Source organism: Lepidochelys kempii, chromosome 2, assembly GCF_965140285.1.
Source record: "Lepidochelys kempii isolate rLepKem1 chromosome 2, rLepKem1.hap1, whole genome shotgun sequence".
In the NCBI taxonomy this organism is placed as follows: domain Eukaryota; kingdom Metazoa; phylum Chordata; order Testudines; family Cheloniidae; genus Lepidochelys; species Lepidochelys kempii.
Window position 1 is genome coordinate 22,345,245 of NC_136381.1, and position 19,726 is coordinate 22,364,970.

At 46.2% G+C, this 19,726-nt stretch overlaps 1 protein-coding gene across 1 annotated transcript in view; it reads left to right on the forward strand.

Annotated features, from left to right (window-relative positions):
- The window catches only part of ANXA13 (annexin A13), an 80,179-nt gene that overhangs the window by 50,206 nt on the left and 10,247 nt on the right, over positions 1-19,726 (forward strand). Inside the window, exons 2-3 of the mRNA XM_073330193.2 lie at positions 9,894-9,969; positions 19,394-19,488. Of these exons, the coding sequence (XP_073186294.2) occupies positions 9,894-9,969; positions 19,394-19,488 (171 nt within the window). The remainder of the gene's footprint in view (positions 1-9,893; positions 9,970-19,393; positions 19,489-19,726) is intronic.

The window sequence follows — 19,726 nt, forward strand, 5'->3', positions numbered from 1 at the left end:
TCTTGGGAAGAATAAGCAAGATGAATAGTATCCTAACTGGGGCCTCTTCTTTTATTACCTTTTATGTTATTTTATTTTATTTTTTTTTTGTCTCTTATTAGCATTTTATTATCTGTGCTAGCCAGATTCTTCACAATTTTCAGACTTGGGGCCTGATTCCTCACTGCAACATGTCTTGTGTAGTCACACCTGTTCAAAGTGAGTCTATAACTGTGCCATTCTCCCTTGACAGTATACCTTATCTACAAAGCTTTCCTAGTGTATAAGCCACTATGTTGGTTTTGTACTGGTATGCTAACGCTACAAGTGAAACAAGCTATTCAAGTAAAAGTTCAGCTTTGCCAGTGTAACTGTGTCTACACTAGGGACTTCTGCCACCATAGCTATGTCGGTCAGAGATCACACCTTTTCACACACCGGCAGAAGTCTGTAATGTAGACCAAGCCTTGGCAGCATTTTTTTTTTTTTTGCACCCTCCTTTCCCTCACTTTGCAAGGTGCAGGGCAGTGGTTAATCAGGGCCATAACATTCCAACTTGATATCACAGACTGAAGTGGATACTACACTGAAACAAATCTTACAGAAGCATTACAATCTATCAGATAAACAGATGAATTAACTCGAACCTAAGTACCATCTAACAAATACATATCTTTAATAATTTATTTATGATCAATGAGTGGTATTTTATTAATAATTGTTATTGATCACTTAGAAAATGCCTTGCATTTACACAAAGCCTTGCAAAAATAGACTACAACATATTCCTTGCCCCAAAGATCTTATAATCAAAATAGATAGTTTAAGATAGGCAAGATCAGGGGCTGAATTAGAACAACTGATTAAACAGTTAGTACTTCTACCTGATGGCTGCATTTTGTGCTACAAAATCAAAACTTTTTTTGTTGATTTTTTAAAAGAAATTGCTCCTCCTCATGGTTGCAAAGAAATCCTTTGCAAATATGAAGTGTAACAAATAACATGATGTCTGCCTGAGTCTGCAGGAAGCCTGAAACAATAGCTCTGAGAGGTCTGAATTGCCTCATTCATCTCAATAGATGTTAATTCTAAATATAATAATTTTGATAGTTTAATGTCAGCACTGTTTATTCCATTCTCCTTTATCATCTATGTACTACAAACTGCTCCCTTCCACGCAGCATAATGAAGTACGGAGCATATGGTCTGTTGTTTATAAATTGGGACCTGTCTGAATTAAAGGAGTACTATGAGTGCAAGATATAATTATTAATGTCTTATCTAGCTTAAGGTAGACTCTAATAATACTGACAAGTTTTAAATTATAGACAGAATAAGGAATTGGAATAAAATTTGTGTGTTAAGCTTGATATCATGGAGTTGGGCCAAATCATGAAGCCATTACTCAGTGTTGTTTATCTAGGTTCTAATATCACATCCATCACTGTAATATCTGGGCACCTCTGATGTTAATGAGAATTTTATCTGAGTACAGACCTCAGAATTCAGTCCATAGAGAATTGACAGATAAGTATATAAAAATCTCTAGAAATATAAATGCTAACTCGGTTTGAAAGAGAGGGCTTGTGTTTTAATCTGAGGAATTCAAGGGTGCACTGCAGCCATCTGGTCTATCTCCAGTTTATTTACATAAGTGTGTAGCTCTGGGACAGTTTAATATTTAACTATGGAAATGCAGTATTAATGGTCTATTGGATCATTTTAAAAAGAGGCATCCAGAATGAGGTAATGCTGGTGGAAAGTATCGGTGACCATTTTACAAAAACATATTGAAAGGTTCAAGGCACCCTACCAGCAAAATATTTTTATGTAATAGCATCTTTAATGCAATCTGGGTCCCAAAATGCTTTCTGAAAGTATTTAACACAAGACAGTTTATGGAATACAGAACAGAGTACAGTGATGAATAAACACTGTATGGCAAACAACAGAAAGCATTCAGTCATAAGACCAGCTGAGGGGCCTATTGAATTCTGCATAAGCCATGGTGGACATTGAATCTGTTACTTGCTGAGGACAACTCGAACAAGTTATATGACTCTTCTTGCATCAATACGGTGTGTATATTATGGCTTAGATTAATTGATTCATTGCGCATACAGCTTTTGTGTCATGGAGAGGAATACTGAGAATAGACTTTCATTGTATTGTAAGCTGCCATTATTCCATTAACCTATGCTCATTACTCAGTCTAATTAAGTTGCCGCTGTACAACCTGATGTTACAAAGAACAAAGGTGAATTCTATTCTCAGAATTATTCCAATCACCAACTGGAGGGAGAGAACTTAGATGCTGCACATCAGTTTGTCAGGAATGAAGAAACGGGATGCCATTTAATTTGTATTTTCAAGCGCATATTCAAATACTTATGCCTGTAGTATGTAATTCTAGCAAAGCAATAACAAACATGTATTTTCACAGTAGAAATATTTGGATACAACACCATCAGTTCAGCGACAATAACTGTATTTTCTTTCAGATCTTGATATAATTTTATATTGGAATAATTTAAATGAAAACTCACAACTGAAAATATTAAATATTTATATATATATGGGTCTATTTTTACAATAATTCAAAGATTTGGTCAAGAAACTCCCTAGTTACTGGACTTGATTTACTATCTGTTCATACAGTATAACAACATGTAACTTTACAATCAAGATTTAGGATAATGGTCTGGTGGTGAAAGTCTTATTACCTTGTGATCCTAAAGCAAGGAAAGAAGACTTAGAGAAAGAAATGTTACATTGTTATAGTGTGTTATAAATGCCTATTTTCATAAGGGTAACCGAAAATAAGGATAATTTTACAAAAATATAAGCAATGTCAAAGTCACAATAATCAGAAATTATTTTGGGTGATCTCATTAGAGGCATGAAGGACTGAATGGCCAGAGTTGATCCCTTTAGTAAAGCATTCAGGTTGATTGGCTAGGCAGTGTAGGGAGATTTATTCTGCTATGGCCACCTGTTCTTTGGACAGAGCACTTCATTATCCTGGACTGCCAATCTTTTCATCAGAACTAACAATATTTAAGCATGACCATTTTGAGAAAGAATAACAATAAAAGATGCTTCTTGCACCTACAGGAGTGCCAAAGCAACCAAAGCGATCGGTGGAGACAAAGTTGCAGCCCTTTCATTTTAATGCAGATGACACCTATCCTTGGACAAGAATGTGACAGTGACTATAATCTATTAAACACACTAATAGACACAACAGGTAAAATTTTCAAAAGCACCTAAGTGACTTAGGGCTGATGTCCCATTTTCAAAAGAGACTTAAGCACTTAGGAGTCTAAGCCCTGGTCTACACTAGGACTTTAGGTTGAATTTAGCAGCGTTAAATCGATGTAAACCTGCACCCGTCCACACAATGAAGCCCTTTATTTCGACTTAAAGGGCTCTTAAAATCGATTTGCTTACTCCACCCCTGACAAGTGGATTAGCGCTTAAATCGACGTTGCCGGCTCGAATTTGGGGTACTGTGGACACAATTCAATGGTATTGGCCTCCGGGAGCTATCCCAGAGTGCTCCATTGTGACCGCTCTGGACAGCACTCTCAACTCAGATGCACTGGCCAGGTAGACAGGAAAAGAACAGCGAACTTTTAAATCTCATTTCCTGTTTGGCCAGCATGGCAAGCTGCAGGTGACCATGCAGAGCTCATCAGCACAGGTGACCATGATGGAGTCCCAGAATCGCAAAAGAGCTCCAGCATGGACCGAACAGGGATCTGATCGCTGTTTGGGGAGAGGAATCCGTGCTATCAGAACTCCGTTCCAGTTTTCGAAATACCAAAACCTTTGTCAAAATCTCCCAGGGCATGAAGGACAGAGGCCATAACAGGGACCCGAAGCAGTGCCACGTGAAACTGAAGGAGCTGAGGCAAGCATACCAGAAAACCAGAGAGGTGAACGGCCGCTCCGGGTCAGAGCCCCAAACATGCCGCTTCTATGATGAGCTGCATGCCATTTTAGGGGGTTCAGCCACCACTACCCCAGCCGTGTTGTTTGACTCCTTCAATGGAGATGGAGGCAATACAGAAGCAGGTTTTGGGGACGAAGAAGATGATGATGATGATGAGGTTGTAGATAGCTCACAGCAAGCAAGTGGAGAAACCGGTTTTCCCGACAGCCAGGAACTGTTTCTCACCCTGGACCTGGAGCCAGTACCCCCCGAACCCACCCAAGGCTGCCTCCTGGACCCAGCAGGCGTAGAAGGGACCTCTGGTGAGTGTACCTTTTAAAATACTATACATGGTTTAAAAGCAAGCATGTGAAAGGATTACTTTGCCCTGGCATTTGCGGTTCTCCTAGATGTACTCCTAAAGCCTTTGCAAAAGGTTTCTGGGGAGGGCAGCCTTATTGTGTCCTTAATGGTAGGACACTTTACCACTCCAGACCAGTAACACGTACTCGGGAATCATTGTAGAACAAAGCATTGCAGAGTGTGTTTGCTGGCATTCAAACAACATCCGTTCTTTATCTCTCTGTGTTATCCTCAGGAGAGTGAGATATAATTCATGGTCACCTGGTTGAAATAGAGTGCTTTTCTTCAGGGGACACTCAGAGGAGCCCATTCCTGCTGGGCTGTTTGCCTGTGGCTAAACAGAAATGTTCCCCGCTGTTAGCCACAGGGAGGGGGGAGGGTTGAGGGGGTAGCCACGTGGTGGGGGGAGGCAAAATGCGACCTTGGAACGAAAGCACATGTGCTATGTATATAATGTTAACAGCAAGGATTACCCTGAAAGAGTGTAGCCACTGTTTTATAAAATGTGTCTTTTTAAATACTGCTGTCCCTTTTTTTTTCTCCACCAGCTGCATGTGTTTCAATGATCACAGGATCTTCTCCTTCCCAGAGGCTAGTGAAGCTTAGAAAAAGAAAAAAAAGCACTTGCGATGAAATGTTCTCCGAGCTCATGCTGTCCTCCCCCACTGACAGAGCACAGATGAATGCGTGGAGGCAAATAATGTCAGAGTGCAGGAAAGCACAAAATGACCGGGAGGAGAGGTGGCGGGCTGAAGAGAGTAAGTGGCGGGCTGAAGAGAGGGCTGAAGCTCAAATGTGGCAGCAGCGTGATGAGAGGAGGCAGGATTCAATGCTGAGGCTGCTGGCGGACCAAACCAGTATGCTCCAGTGTATGGTTGAGCTGCAGCAAAGGCAGCTGGAGCACAGACTGCCACTGCAGCCCCTGAGTAACCAACCGCCCTTCTCCCCAAGTTCCATAGCCTCCATACCCAGATGCCCAAGAATGCGGTGGGGGGGCCTCCGGCCAACCAGCCACCCCACCACAGAGGATTGCCCAAAAAAAAGAAGGCTGTCATTCAATAAATTTTAAAGTTGTAAACTTTTAAAGTGCTGTGCTTAAAGTGCTGTGTGGCATTTTCCTTCCCTCCTCCACCACCCCTCCTGGGCTACCTTGGTAGTCATCCCCCTATTTGTGTGATGAATGAATAAAGAATGCATGAATGTGAAGCAACAATGACTTTATTGCCTCTGCAAGCGGTGATTGACGGGAGGAGGGGCGGGTGGTTAGCTTACAGGGAAGTAGAGTGAACCAAGGGGCGGGGGGTTTCATCAAGGAGAAACAAACAGAACTTTCACACCGTAGCCTGGCCAGTCATGAAACTGGTTTTCAAAGCTTCTCTGATGCGTACCGCGCCCTCCTGTGCTCTTCTAACCGCCCTGGTGTCTGGCTGCGCGTAACCAGCAGCCAGGCGATTTGCCTCAACCTCCCACCCCGCCATAAACGTCTCTCCCTTACTCTCACAGATATTGTGGAGCACACAGCAAGCAGTAATAACAGTGGGAATATTGGTTTCGCTGAGGTCTAAGCGAGTCAGTAAACTGCGCCAGCGCGCCTTTAAACGTCCAAATGCACATTCTACCACCATTCTGCACTTGCTCAGCCTGTAGTTGAACAGCTCCTGACTACTGTCCAGGCTGCCTGTGTACGGCTTCATGAGCCATGGCATTAAGGGGTAGGCTGGGTCCCCAAGGATACATATAGGCATTTCAACATCCCCAACAGTTATTTTCTGGTCTGGGAATAAAGTCCCTTTCTGCAGCTTTTGAAACAGACCAGAGTTCCTGAAGATGCGAGCGTCATGCACCTTTCCCGGCCATCCCACGTTGCTGTTGGTGAAACGTCCCTTGTGATCCACCAGAGCTTGCAGCACTATTGAAAAGTACCCCTTGCGGTTTATGTACTCGGCGGCTTGGTGCTCCGGTGCCAAGATGGGGATATGGGTTCCGTCTATGGCCCCACCACAGTTAGGGAATCCCATTGCAGCAAAGCCATCCACTATGACGTGCGCATTTCCCAGGGTCACTACCCTTGATATCAGGAGATCTTTGATTGCGTGGGCTACTTGCATCACAGCAGCCCCCACAGTAGATTTGCCCACTCCAAATTGATTCCCAACTGACCGGTAGCTGTCTGGCGTTGCAAGCTTCCACAGGGTTATCGCCACTCGCTTCTCAACTGTGAGGGCTACTCTCATCTTGGTATTCATGCGCTTCAGGGCAGGGGAAAGCAAGTCACAAAGTTCCATGAAAGTGCCCTTACGCATGCGAAAGTTTCGCAGCCACTGGGAATCGTCCCAGACCTGCAACACTATGCGGTCCCACCAGTCTGTGCTTGTTTCCCGAGCCCAGAATCGGCGTTCCACAGCATGAACCTGCCCCATTTGCACCATGATGCATGCATTGGCAGGGCCCATGCTTTCAGAGAAATCTTTGTCCATGTCCTGATCACTCACGTGACCGCGCTGACGTCGCCTCCTCGCCCGGTATCACTTTGCCAGGCTCCGGTGCTGCATATACTGCTGGATAATGCGTGTGGTGTTTAATGTGCTCCTAATTGCCAAAGTGAGCTGAGCGGCCTCCATGCTTGCCTTGGTATGGCGTCCGCACAGAAAAAAGGCGCGGAACGATTGTCTGCCGTTGCTCTGACGGAGGGAGGGGCGACTGACGACACGGCTTACAGGGTTGGCTTCAGGGAGCTAAAATCAACAAAGGGGGTGTCTTTACATCAAGCAGTATTTCAGGCAGGACTTCACGGAGGGTTCCAATAAGAAATGGTGCACCTAAGTTATTGTTCTTATTGGAACAAGGAGGTTAGCCTGGCCTCTGATTGATACATGGCTAGATTTACCTCGCTGCACCTTCTCTGTGAGTGACTGCAGTGTAACCTAGAAGAATGAGTCCCCTAGACAGGGGAGGGGGGAAGCAAATGAGTACAAAACAAATCTGGTCTATTTCTTGTTTTGATCCACTCCATCTATCTTTTACATCTTTGGCTGGCAGCAGATGGTGCAGAAGGACTGCATGCCATCCACATCTCATGGCTGCTCGGCAAAAGATGGTACAGTACGACTGCTAGCCATCCTCATCTCTTGCCTGCCAGGCAGAAGATGGTACAATACGACTGCTAGCAATCCTCATCTCTTGCCTGCCTGGGAGAAGATGGTACAGTACGACTGCTAGCAATCCGTATCACCTGCCTGCTCACCATAAGACGGTTCAATAGGACTGACTGCAGGACTAAAGAGAATGACCTGGTCAAGTCACTCCAAATTTAGTCCCTGCGCCCATTTCTGCCCAGGCGCTCCCAGCCGACGTGGCCAGGAGCACCTCGGACATGACAAGGATGACTACCAGTCATACTGCACCGTCTGCTGCCACAAGGCAAGGGGTTGCTGCTACTGTGTAGCAAAGCCGTACCACGTCTGCCAGCACCCAGGAGACATAGGGTGACGGTTACCTGAGCGGGCTCCATGCTTGCCATGGTATGGCTTCTGCACAGGTAACTCAGGAAAAAAGGCGCAAAACGATTGTCTGCCCTTGCTTTCACGGAGGGAGGGAGGGAACGGGGGCCTGACGATACGTACCCAGAACCACCCGCGACAATGTTTTCGCCCCATCAGAGTGCTCCATTGTGACTGCTCTGGACAGCACTCTCAGATGCCCGATTGTTTGCCGTTGCTCTGACGCAGGGAGGGGCAACTGAGGACACGGCTTACAGGGTTGGTTTCAGGGAGCTAAAATCAACAAAGGGGGTGTCTTTACATCAAGGAGTATTTCAGGCAGGACTTCACGGAGGGTTCCAATAGGAAATGGTGCACCTAAGTTATTGTTCTTATTGGAACAAGGAGGTTAGCCTGGCCTCTGATTGATACATGGCTAGATTTACCTCGCTGCACCTTCTCTGTGAGTGACTGCAGTGTGACCTAGAAGAATGAGTCCCCTAGACGGGGGAGGGGAGGAAGCAAATGAATACAGAACAAATCTGGTCTATTTCTTGTTTTGATCCACTCCATCTATCTTTTACATCTTTGGCTGGCAGCAGACGGTGCAGAAGGACTGCATGCCATCCACATCTCATGGCTGCTCGGCAGAAGATGGTACAGTACGACTGCTAGCCATCCTCATCTCTTGCCTGCCTGGCAGAAGATGGTACAATACGACTGCTAGCAATCCTCATCTCTTGCCTGCCTGGGAGAAGATGGTACAGTACGACTGCTAGCAATCTGTATCGCCTGCCTGCTCACCATAAGACGGTTCAATAGGACTGACTGCAGGACTAAAGAGAATGACCTGGTCAAGTCACTCCAAATTTAGTCCCTGCGCCCATGTCTGTCCAGGCGCTCCCAGCCGACGTGGCCAGGAGCACCTCGGACATGACGATGATGGCTACCAGTCGTACTGTACCGTCTGCTGCCACAAGGCAAGGGGTTGCTGCTACTGTGTAGCAATGCCGTACCATGTCTGCCAGCACCCAGGAGTCATAGGGTGACAGTTACCTGAGCGGGCTCCATGCTTGCCATGGTATGGCGTCTGCACAGGTAACTCAGGAAAAAAGGCGCGAAACGATTTTCTGCCCTTGCTTTCACGGAGGGAGGGAGGGAACGGGGGCCTGACAATATGTACCCAGAACCACCCGCGACAATATTTTAGCCCCATCAGGCATTGGGATCTCAACCCAGAATTCCAATGGGCAGCGGAGACTGCGGGAACTGTAGGATAGCTACCCACAGTGCAACGCTCCAGAAGTCAACTCTAGCCTCGGTACTGTGGAAGCGCTCCGCCGAGTTAATGCACTTAATGCACTTAGAGCATTTTCTGTGAGGACACACACACTCGAATATATAAAACCGATTTCTAAAAAAATGACTTCTATAAATTCGACCTTATTCCGTAGTGTAGACATACCCTAAATCACACTGAGTTTCCATGGGACTTCAGCTTCTAAGTCATGTAGGGGCTTTTGCACATTTTACCCATTGTCATTTGGATGATGGTGCTGCAGTTGGGCGATACTGATCAGCTGCTACATTTTAACTGTCATAAAGAGCAAATTAACAGCTTGAAGCTATAACTCTTTCTCATTCAAGTATTCTTTACTCGTGACTAGTGCCATTGAAATCAATAACATTCCTTGCATGAAAAAGACTGCCTGCATGAGCAATGGTTACAAGATCAAGCCCCCATGTTTTACTTCAGTCGGAGATCAGCTTATCCATAAAAGTACTAGTATTTGAAAGGCTGAATTTATTTGCCATTTTATAGTGGGGCAAATCCTGAAGTGCTCACTCAAGGCTAGTTCATGCAACCCTCTCTCATGCTGGTGATCACTTATTTCCTTTGACTTGAATGGAACTATTTGTTTGGGTAAATGCTTACCAATGTGAGTAAGGTTTTCAGAGTCTACTCATAGATCAACACACCTAAGTCAGTCAATAAGAGTTTTTCCTGAGTAAGGAGTGAGTGAAAACTAAGTAAGGACATCAGAGTTTGGACCTTTGTGAATAAAGATCAGATGGCAATCTGACCCAACCTAGCCTGTAGTATTATTTTCCACTTACTGTTGCCTCTGTTTTTCTAGCCAACCATTCGGCGCCATCATGATTTTGATGCAGAACGGGATGCCAAGAAACTACAGAAAGCTTGCAAAGGGATGGGTAAGAATGCTATTGTTTTTAACATGTTGTTTAGCTGTGTTGATACCAATGGGACAGTTTTGCATTATAGAAGTTGTATGTCCAAGCACGCACTTGCAGCAAAACAATTGCTTGATCAGTTTTGAGTTAATCTTTGTTTTCTGTCAGATATCGAATGCCACTTATTAACTCCAAAGCACAACTGCTGTGTGTGTGCATAGATACAGATACCCTCACAGTATGATATATTATATTAGCTTGGGGGGAAATAATCTTAATCGTCATTAGCTACATATGAATCATTACTACACCCCAAGGTGCTTGTGGATCTAATACTGAGGAAGAGTAAAATCACTGGCTAATCAATACACATTTACCCCACAAGCATTCTCACCTCATTACAGTAAGGGTCCAATCCTCAGAAAGATCCTGAGCACCTCCTACAAGGTGCTGAACATCCCTCCCTTCCACTGAAGTCTACAGGAGCTCAGGGCACTTGGCACCTCACAGAATTGGATCTTCACTGTGCCCATTATTCCTGGTGTGTTAACTTCATGACTTAACCCCAAAGGAGCAGAAAGAACATGGCATTTATTCACTGCAACTGATCTGTCAAGCTGTCAGTAACAATAACAGGAATAGTGAACTCTCATTGTTCAGAGCCGGCATTAGGGGGAGGCTACAAAGGCAGTTATCTAGGACACCTGAATATTAGGGGCTGCTCTTGCCTGGCCAACCCCGCAGCCACAACAGCTTCACTAGGAAGTGCCCCGTTAAAAGCACACTCCCACTCCTCCAGGTTGCAGTGGCAACGAGCATTAAAACATCTATCCCCAGATCTGGCCTGGTGTTCAGATTTTCCATAAGGGATAGCTGAAAAGCGGGGATATACGCTTGTCCTGTACTGACATATGCATTCAGCGTCTACATGCTGAGATGGAAATGAGTTCAATGCTAAGCATGTGACAAGAGACAACAGGTAGATAGAGATGGGGAAGCAAACAATGAGACAATATTGGTCAGCGTGATACACTGCGCTCTCAGCACACCTGACGTATAATCTGACAAAGAATCCCCTTAGTGTCCTAAAGACACCTTATCTAGGTCCATCCGGTTCATACTTACCTACACCCTAGGATGTGCATTACACATGCAGGCCACCTGGCTTGAAATGGTCCACCACATTGCATCACACAAGGAGTTAATATGATGTGTAGCAACTATCCATCTTGAAAGACAATGGTGTAAGCATAAAAGCAGTTCAGTTAATGGGTGTCTTGCTGCAGCATCACGAGGGGCTAAAAAGTCCAATTCTCCAGTGACAGTCCTTGCCACAATAGTGCAGGCATAAGGCGCAGGGAGAGAGGATGAAGCTAGTGCACTGCTAGCTCTCGAGGCTTGCTGCACTTTAGTTTTCGCTTTCCTCCCTCTATCAACCATCTCTCTTCAGCCTCTTTGACTCCCTGGTGCAGCATAGCCCGCCAGGGTGTCCGGTTGCTAGCTGCATCTTCCCAGGTTGCAGTTTCAATGTTGAAAGTTGTCAAGACCCTCTTGCAAACATCTTTGTACCTAAGCCAAAGTCGGCCCAGTGGCCTTGTAGCATCCGCAAGTTCTCTATACAGGAGATTTTTTGGAATGTGTCCATTTTCCCTTCCGGTGCAGATAACCAAGCCAACGGAGATGTCTTTGTTTGAGAGCAGTGATAAGACTTAGCAATTTTGCTTTCTCAAGTACTTCAGGTCCAGGAATTTTGGTTTCCCACTTGATATTTAGACTACGCATGTGCATTAAACGTGCAGGCCACATGGCTGGAAATTGTCCACTACATTGTAGCACACAAGGAGTCAGCATGATACCTCTCCAGTTACATCATTAGAGCTAACATCCAGGATGGTGGAGTTAAATCTTTAAGGTCATTCCTGTCATCAAGCTGCCTCAGGAGATCCTTGTAGCTGCTCTAAGATAATGTCATTGGTACAGGCAAATCTTTCTGACAGATGGGCTGCACAGCAAGTACACATGGGCGGGTGGATTCTCACTGACACTTAGGCCTCTTTGTGCCGCTCTGGCAGTATAAAGGGGCCTAGTGTAAATGAGAAATTAGCCGTCAGACACTGACCCACAGCTGTTTGTCTCTTCCACCAACACATTGGATTGCTGGCTCTTTCCTTGTACCACACATTGTAACTCTTTCCCCTCATTCCCATCTGGAGTGAAATACTTCACTGTTATCACCTCTTTGCACTGTGTTTGCCTCTCCTTATTTGTCTCTGCCCCTAGCATTGTACACTAACAGTTGGAGCCAGGGGATTGTCAGCGTGGACACTACACTGTGGCCCAGTTTCCATATAAGGAGTCACACCTAAAGAATTTCAGTTACAGAATCCACGTTGTGCTAGGCAATAGGTGGCCTGAAGTGTAACTTTGGCCATTGTGATGGAATATATCGCTGTATTCACACCTACACACTATTGTAATAATCTTTGTACAAAGTACACCTTGTGAGGTATCCTTTACACCAGTGTTTCCCAACCGGTGTGCCACAGCACACTGGTGTGCCGTCAGGCTCGAACAGGTGTGCCGTGGAATTTTTTGAAAAACAACATGCAGAGTGGGGGCGGGGTAGGGGGAAGGAAGGTGGGAGGAAGACACCTTCTGATTGGCCGACAGCCTCACTGCCCCACCTCCTCCATGGGTACAGCAACCAATCAAAGCTCGATCTCCCTCTCCTCCCCACAGCCCTTCCGTGAGCACCGGATTGGCTCCTCTGCCCCTCCCCTTCCCTCCTGCAGCCGCCAGCTAGGGGTGGGGGGAAGAGCCTGTAGGGGGAGCAGGGACCCTGCTGCAGCCCCCCAGGGTTGGGAGGTGGGAAGAACCTCAGGAGAAGCAGATGTGAGAGGGGAGGAGCTGAACTGGGAAGTGGGAGCGGGGTGTAAGGTGAGGAAGCTGGGAAGGCAGAACTGGTGGGGGCTGGGTGGGAGTGGGGCAGAATTGGGATGAGGTGAGGGCTGGATTGGTGGAGGATAGGGACAGAACTGATGGGGCAGGGGCGCCATTTAAGGAGGGTGGGGGAGCACCTGCCCACCTGCATGAGTAGAGATGGGAGGGCATGGGGGGCATTGCTCCCCAAACTGGATACATCACAGAGGTGATGCGTGGGCGTGGCAGATTTCTGCCTTCCATTTCAATGTTCACCAGGGGAAGGAGACCAAAGCCCTGAGGTAAGTGGGGAAGTGGGATACTGGGAGGAAGCATGACCAGGAGCACATGAGAAGGGAGAGCTCCTGCCTCATACTGAGAAAGAGGGATGATCAGCGAGTTATCTCAAGTACCTATACACAAATGCAAGAAGCCTGGGAAACAAGCAGGGAGAACTGGAAGTCCTGGCACAGTCAAGGAATTATGATGTGATTGGAATAACAGAGACTTGGTGGGATAACTCCCATGACTGGAGTACTGTCCAGGAAGGTAAACTGTTCAGGAAGGACAGGCAGGGCAGAAAAGGCGGGGGAGTTGCATTGTATGTAAGGGAGCAGTATGACTGCTCAGAGCTCAAGTATGAAACTGCAGAAAAACCTGAGAGTCTCTGGATTAAGTTTAGAAGTGTGAGCAACAAGGGTGATGTCGTGGTGGAAGTCTGCTATAGACCACCGGACCAGGGGGATGAGGTGGACGAGGCTTTCTTCCGGCAACTCACGGAAGTTACTAGATCTCAGGCCCTGGTTCTCATGGGAGACTTCAATCACCCTGATATCTGCTGGGAGAGCAATACAGTAGTGCACAGACAATCCAGGAAGTTTTTGGAAAGTGTAGGGGACAATTTCCTGGTGCAAGTGCTGGAGGAACCAACTAAGGGCAGAGCTCTTTTATTCAATATCTTCATAAATGATCTGGAGGATGGTGTGGATTGCACTCTCAGCAAATTTGCGGATGATACTAAACTGGGAGGAGTGGTAGATACGCTGGAGGGGAGGGATAGGATACAGAAGGACCTAGACCAATTGGAAGATGGGGCCAAAAGGAATCTGATGAGGTTCAATAAGGATAAGTGCAGGGTCCTGCACTTAGGACGGAAGAACCCAATGCACAGCTACAGACTAGGGACCGAATGGCTAGGCAGCAGTTCTGCGGAAAAGGACCTAGGGGTGACAGTGGACGAGAAGCTGGATATGAGTCAGCAGTGTGCCCTTGTTGCCAAGAAGGCCAATGGCATTTTGGGATGTATAAGTAGGGGCATAGCGAGCAGAACGAGGGACGTGATCGTTCCCCTCTATTCGACATTGGTGAGGCCTCATCTGGAGTACTGTGTCCAGTTTTGGGCCCCACACTTCAAGAAGGATGTGGATAAATTGGAGAGAGTCCAGCGAAGGGCAACAAAAATGATTAGGGGACTGGAACACATGACTTATGAGGAGAGGCTGAGGGAGCTGGGATTGTTTAGCCTGCAGAAGAGAAGAATGAGGGGGGATTTGATAGCTGCTTTCAACTACCTGAAAGGGGGTTTTAAAGAGGATGGCTCTAGACTGTTCTCAATGGTAGCAGATGACAGAACGAGGAGTAATGGTCTCAAGTTGCAGTGGGGGAGGTTTAGATTGGATATTAGGAAAAACTTTTTCACTAAGAGGGTGGTGAAACACTGGAATGAGTTACCTAGGGAGGTGTTAGAATCTCCTTCCTTAGAGGTTTTTAAGGTCAGGCTTGACAAAGCCCTGGCTGGGATGATTTAACTGGGAATTGGTCCTGCTTTGAGCAGGGGGTTGGACTAGATGACCTTCTGGGGTCCCTTCCAACCCTGATATTCTATGATTCTATGATTCTATGATTCTTCTTCACCTGCTGCTCACAAACCGGGAAGAATTAGTAGGGGAAGAAAAAGTGGATGGGAACCTGGGAGGCAGTGACCATGAGATGGTCGAGTTCAGGATCCTGACACAGGGAAGAAAGGAGAGCAGCAGAATACAGACCCTGGACTTCAGAAAAGCAGACTTTGACTCCCTCAGAGAACTGATGGGCAGGATCCCCTGGCAGAATAACATGAGGCGGAAAGGAGTCCAGGAGAGTTGGCTGTATTTTAAACAATCCTTATTGGGGTTACAGGGACAAACCATCCTGATGTGTAGAAAGAATAGTAAATATAGCAGGCACCAGCTTGGCTTAACAGTGAAATCCTTTCTGATCTTAAACACAAAAAAGAAGCTGTCAAGAAGTGGAAGATTGGACAAATGACCAGGGAAGAACATAAAAATATTGCTCGGGCATGCAGGAGTGAAATCAGGAAGGCCAAATCACACCTGGAGTTGCAGCTAGCAAGAGATGTTAAGAGTAACAAGAAGGGTTTCTTCAGGTATGTTAGCAACAAGAAGAAAGTCAAGGAAAGGGTGGGCCCCTTACTGAATGAGGGAGGCAACCTAGTGACAGAGGATGTGGAAAAAGCGAATTTACTCAATGCTTTTTTTGCCTCTGTCTTCATGAACAAGGTCAGCTCCCAGACTACTGCACTGGGCAGCACAGCATGGGGAGGAGGTGACCAGCCCTCTGTGGAGAAAGAAGTGGTTCAGGACTATTTAGAAAAGCTGGACGAGCACAAGTCCATGGGGCCAGATGTGCTGCATCCGAGAGTGCTAAAGGAGTTGGCGGATGTGATTGCAGAGCCATTGGCCATTATTTTTGAAAATTCATGGCGATCGGGGGAAGTCCCAGACGACTGGAAAAAGGCTAATGTAGTGCCCATCTTTAAAAAAGGGAAGAAGGAGGATCCTGGGAACTACAGGCCAGTCAGCCTCACCTCAGTCCCTGGAAAAATCATAGAGTAGGTCCTCAAGGAATCAATTCTGAAGCACTTAGAGGAGAGGAAAGTGATCAGGAACAGTCAGCATGGATTCACCAAGGGCAAGTCATGCCTGACTGACCTAATTGCCTTCTATGATGAGATAACTGGCTCTGTAGATGAGGGGAAAGCAGTGGACGTGTTGTTCCTTGACTTTAGCAAAACTTTTTACACAGTCTCCCACAGTATTCTTGCCAGCAAGTTAAAGAAGTATGGGCTGGATGAATGGACTATAAGGTGAATAGAAAGTTGGCTAGATTGTCAGGCTCAACGGGTAGTGATCAATGGCTCCATGTCTAGTTGGCAGCTGGTATCAAGTGGAGTGCCCCAAGGGTCGGTCCTCGGGCCGGTTTTGTTCAATATCTTCATAAATGATCTGGAGGATGGTGTGGATTGCACTCTCAGCAAGTTTGCAGATGACACTAAACTGGGAGGAGAAGTATATATGCTGGAGGGTAGGGATAGGATACAGAGGGACCTAGACAAATTAGAGGATTGCGCCAAAAGAAATCTGATGAGGTTCAACAAGGACAAGTGCAGAGTCCTGCACTTAGGACGGAAGAATCCCATGCACCGCTACAGACTAGGGACTGAATGGCTCAGCAGCAGTTCTGCAGAAAAGGATGTAGGGATTACAGTGAACGAGAAGGTGAATATGAGTCAACAGTGTGCCCTTGTTGCCAAGAAGGCCAATGGCATTTTGGGCTGTATAAGTAGGGGCATTGCCAGCAGATCGAGGGACGTGATTGTTCCCCTCTATTCGACATTGGTGAGGCCCCATCTGGAGTACTGTGTCCAGTTTTGGGCCCCACTCTACAAGAAGGATGTGGAAAAATTGGAAAGAGTCCAGCAGAGGGCAACAAAAATGATTAGGGGACAGGAACACATGACTTATGAGGCGAGGCTGAGGGAACTGGGATTGTTTAGTCTGCAGAAGAGAAGAATGAGGGGGGATATGATAGCTGCTTTCAACTACCTGAAAGGGGGTTCCAAAGAGAATGGATCTAGACTGTTCTCAGTGGTAGCAGATGACAGAACGAGGAGTAATGGTCTCAAGTTGCAGTGGGGGAGGTTTAGGTTGGATATTAGGAAAAACTTTTTCACTAGGAGGGTGGTGAAACACTGGAATGCGTTACCTAGGGAAGTGGTGGAATCTCCTTCCTTAGAGGTTTTTAAGGTCAGGCTTGACAAAGCCCTGTCTGGGATGATTTAGTTGGGGATTGGTCCTGCTTTGAGCAGGGGATTGGACTAGATGACCTCCTGAGGTCCCTTCCAACTCTGATATTCTATGATTTGGCCCTGCTCCCTCCCCATGCCCAGGCCGGCAAGGGCCCCTTAAGGGGGGCATGGAGGAACATTCAGGAGCAGGGGGTGAGTAGTGACACCAGGCGTTCTGTGCATCCAGATCAGTTTCCCCATGTGAGCTGGGTAATGGCCACCTCACCCTCCAGGCTCAGGTATGTCCTCCTCAATGCCCGTGAACCACTGGGTGCCAGTGGCCATGGTGACTGTGTAGGACAGCATGACCCGGGCTGGTGCGCACATGCTCACAAGGAGTGGAGCTGTCTCCACTGCGCCAACAAAGGACTGAGCACATGGCTGAGCCCCGCAGCAGCAGCACCCCCTCAGACACAGCCCCTCCCTGCGCCTTGAGCTACACCCGTGCCGGCACACAGCCCCTAGCTACACCCCTGCCTGCACCCTGAGCTACCCCTCTCTGCACACAGCTTCTAGCTAGCCCCTGCACCCTGAACTACCCTCCTTTCTCTACACAGCCCCTAGTTACCCACTCCCTGCACCTTGAGCTACACCCTCCCAGCACACAGCCCTTGCCAGCTGTGAATGGTAAGGGTGGTAAACAGCTTAAACCGAGGTGATAAGAGGGCAAGTTCATCTGGAGATATGGTGGTGTGTCTCAAAATAATTAAAGGTATCACGGTATGCGGCAGCAGAGAAAAGGTTGAGAACCATTGATTTAAACACTCAGAATTTGCTGGTCGGTATCGTCCTGATAAAACGTGTGGCAATATGGTTTGTGAAGTTATAAAATTCCCTGTCTGGTGGGTTATTAATACATGTTCCAAGCCTCACAGCCCTGCCAAAACAGAAGTTAACAAACAGGTCTGACCTAACAAAGGAATATGTGCTTTGCTTAATTTTCATTTAAGCGGTAAACACAGTCATCAGGCAGGGAGGGAAACAAAGAAAGCTCAAACCGGTGAGAAAAAAACAGCAGGGAACATCCTTCCACATAGACTCTTTGTCTCCTAGTGCCCAGCTGGAAATGTTTTTCAAGAGGGGAACTGAAACTATAAAAAGGAGGGACAAACACTCCAAGGAACCCCCCTCTCTCGCTGGGCTCATCACATTCACTGCACCTAAAGAGACAAAGTAAGCAGTCATTGGATTCTGGGGGAAAGGTCCTAACCCACAGTGCTTGGTCAGTAAGACTGCTGAAAGCATGTGGCAAGAAACTTTGCTTGAATCTGATATAATTTAAGTTAGGCATTAGTAAGTGTCAGACTAGATGATCATAATGGTCCCTTCTGACCTTGATACCTATTAATCTTTATTTTTCTTGTATGCCTCATTAATTGTACTCACTTAAAATCTTTCTCTTTGTAGTAAATACACTTGTTTTACTGTTTCAGACAATCCAGTGTGTTTAAATTGAAGTGTCTGAATAACTACTTGAGATAATAAACCTGCATATTATTCCCTTAAAGGAATAATGAACTTAAAATATTTGCACTGTCCAGGAGAGGGCTGGGGCAGGCAGTACAAGGCATAGTTCCCTGGGGGGAAATCTGGGGCTGGGGGTTTGTTAGGGTCATCCTGCAGTATAACCAAGACTGCTGAGAGCCAGACTGTAACCCAGGTGTGACTGGCAGACTGCAGTTACACATACTCAGGGTGTGGCTTGCATGGTGGAAGACTGTTTATGAGTGGCACAGGTAGGAGCTCCTTCAGCAAGGCATTGTAAGACACCCAAGGTTGCAAGGCCAGGGTGACACAGCCCCGCCTGATCTGGACTGTACCCTGGTATGTCATAGCCATCTGTGATCAAAGTAACTAAGGGAGCAAGAATCAACATTGTTATACACCAGTTCGTGCTCCTGCTGAAGACAGTGAGTGTTTTCCAATTATCTTCAATAGGTTAACTTCCCACAGAACGTGCCACACTGGGTCAGACTATTGGCACACTTGTGTTCTGCTGCCAGAGGTAGTCAGTATCTGATCCTTCAAAGGAGGCTAACTTCCAAACCCTAACAAATAATACACCTGGCTAGCTATTCAGTGGTACACAGGGTGGAATTTCTTCCTGATCCCTGATGAGCTTATTCCTTGAAACATGCGATTTGGTTCCCTAATGATATCTTAGCTTTATGTGGCATTGGTTTGGGTGCACTTTCTCTTTATGTTCTGGCTGCAGACTAAAAGTAACTTTTTTTAAATGGTACATGCTAGAAAAGCTATCGTTGACACCAACTGATGTTCTAAAACTAATTTTCTACTAATTTGAAGGGAGAGTTCTTGATCCTCTTTTCCTCTCCCAGCAGAAATGAAATCTGCTGGCAGTTTCTGAATGATTTCCTCGTCTACATTAATATTTTTTAGGAACAGATGAAACAGCAATTATTGAAATCCTATCAAATCGATCATCAGACCAGAGGCAACAAGTAAAACAGAAGTACAAGACCATGTATAGCAAGGTATTTCAAAAGAAATGGCCCTGTTGTTTTAAACAAAGTGCTCTTTAGAAATGTGCCCCCGCATTTCCCCACTTCTGATAATGCCATGTGTCTGACAGTTTTTAAAAGACACAGAATCAGGAAGTTAGTTTCCGATGAAAGAATTACTGTCACTTAACATATTGATTCTATTAATCATCCTGGGCCTTACAGATAGCTTGGTAAATGGAACTTAGTGGAGCTGATTGAAATTTGGAAT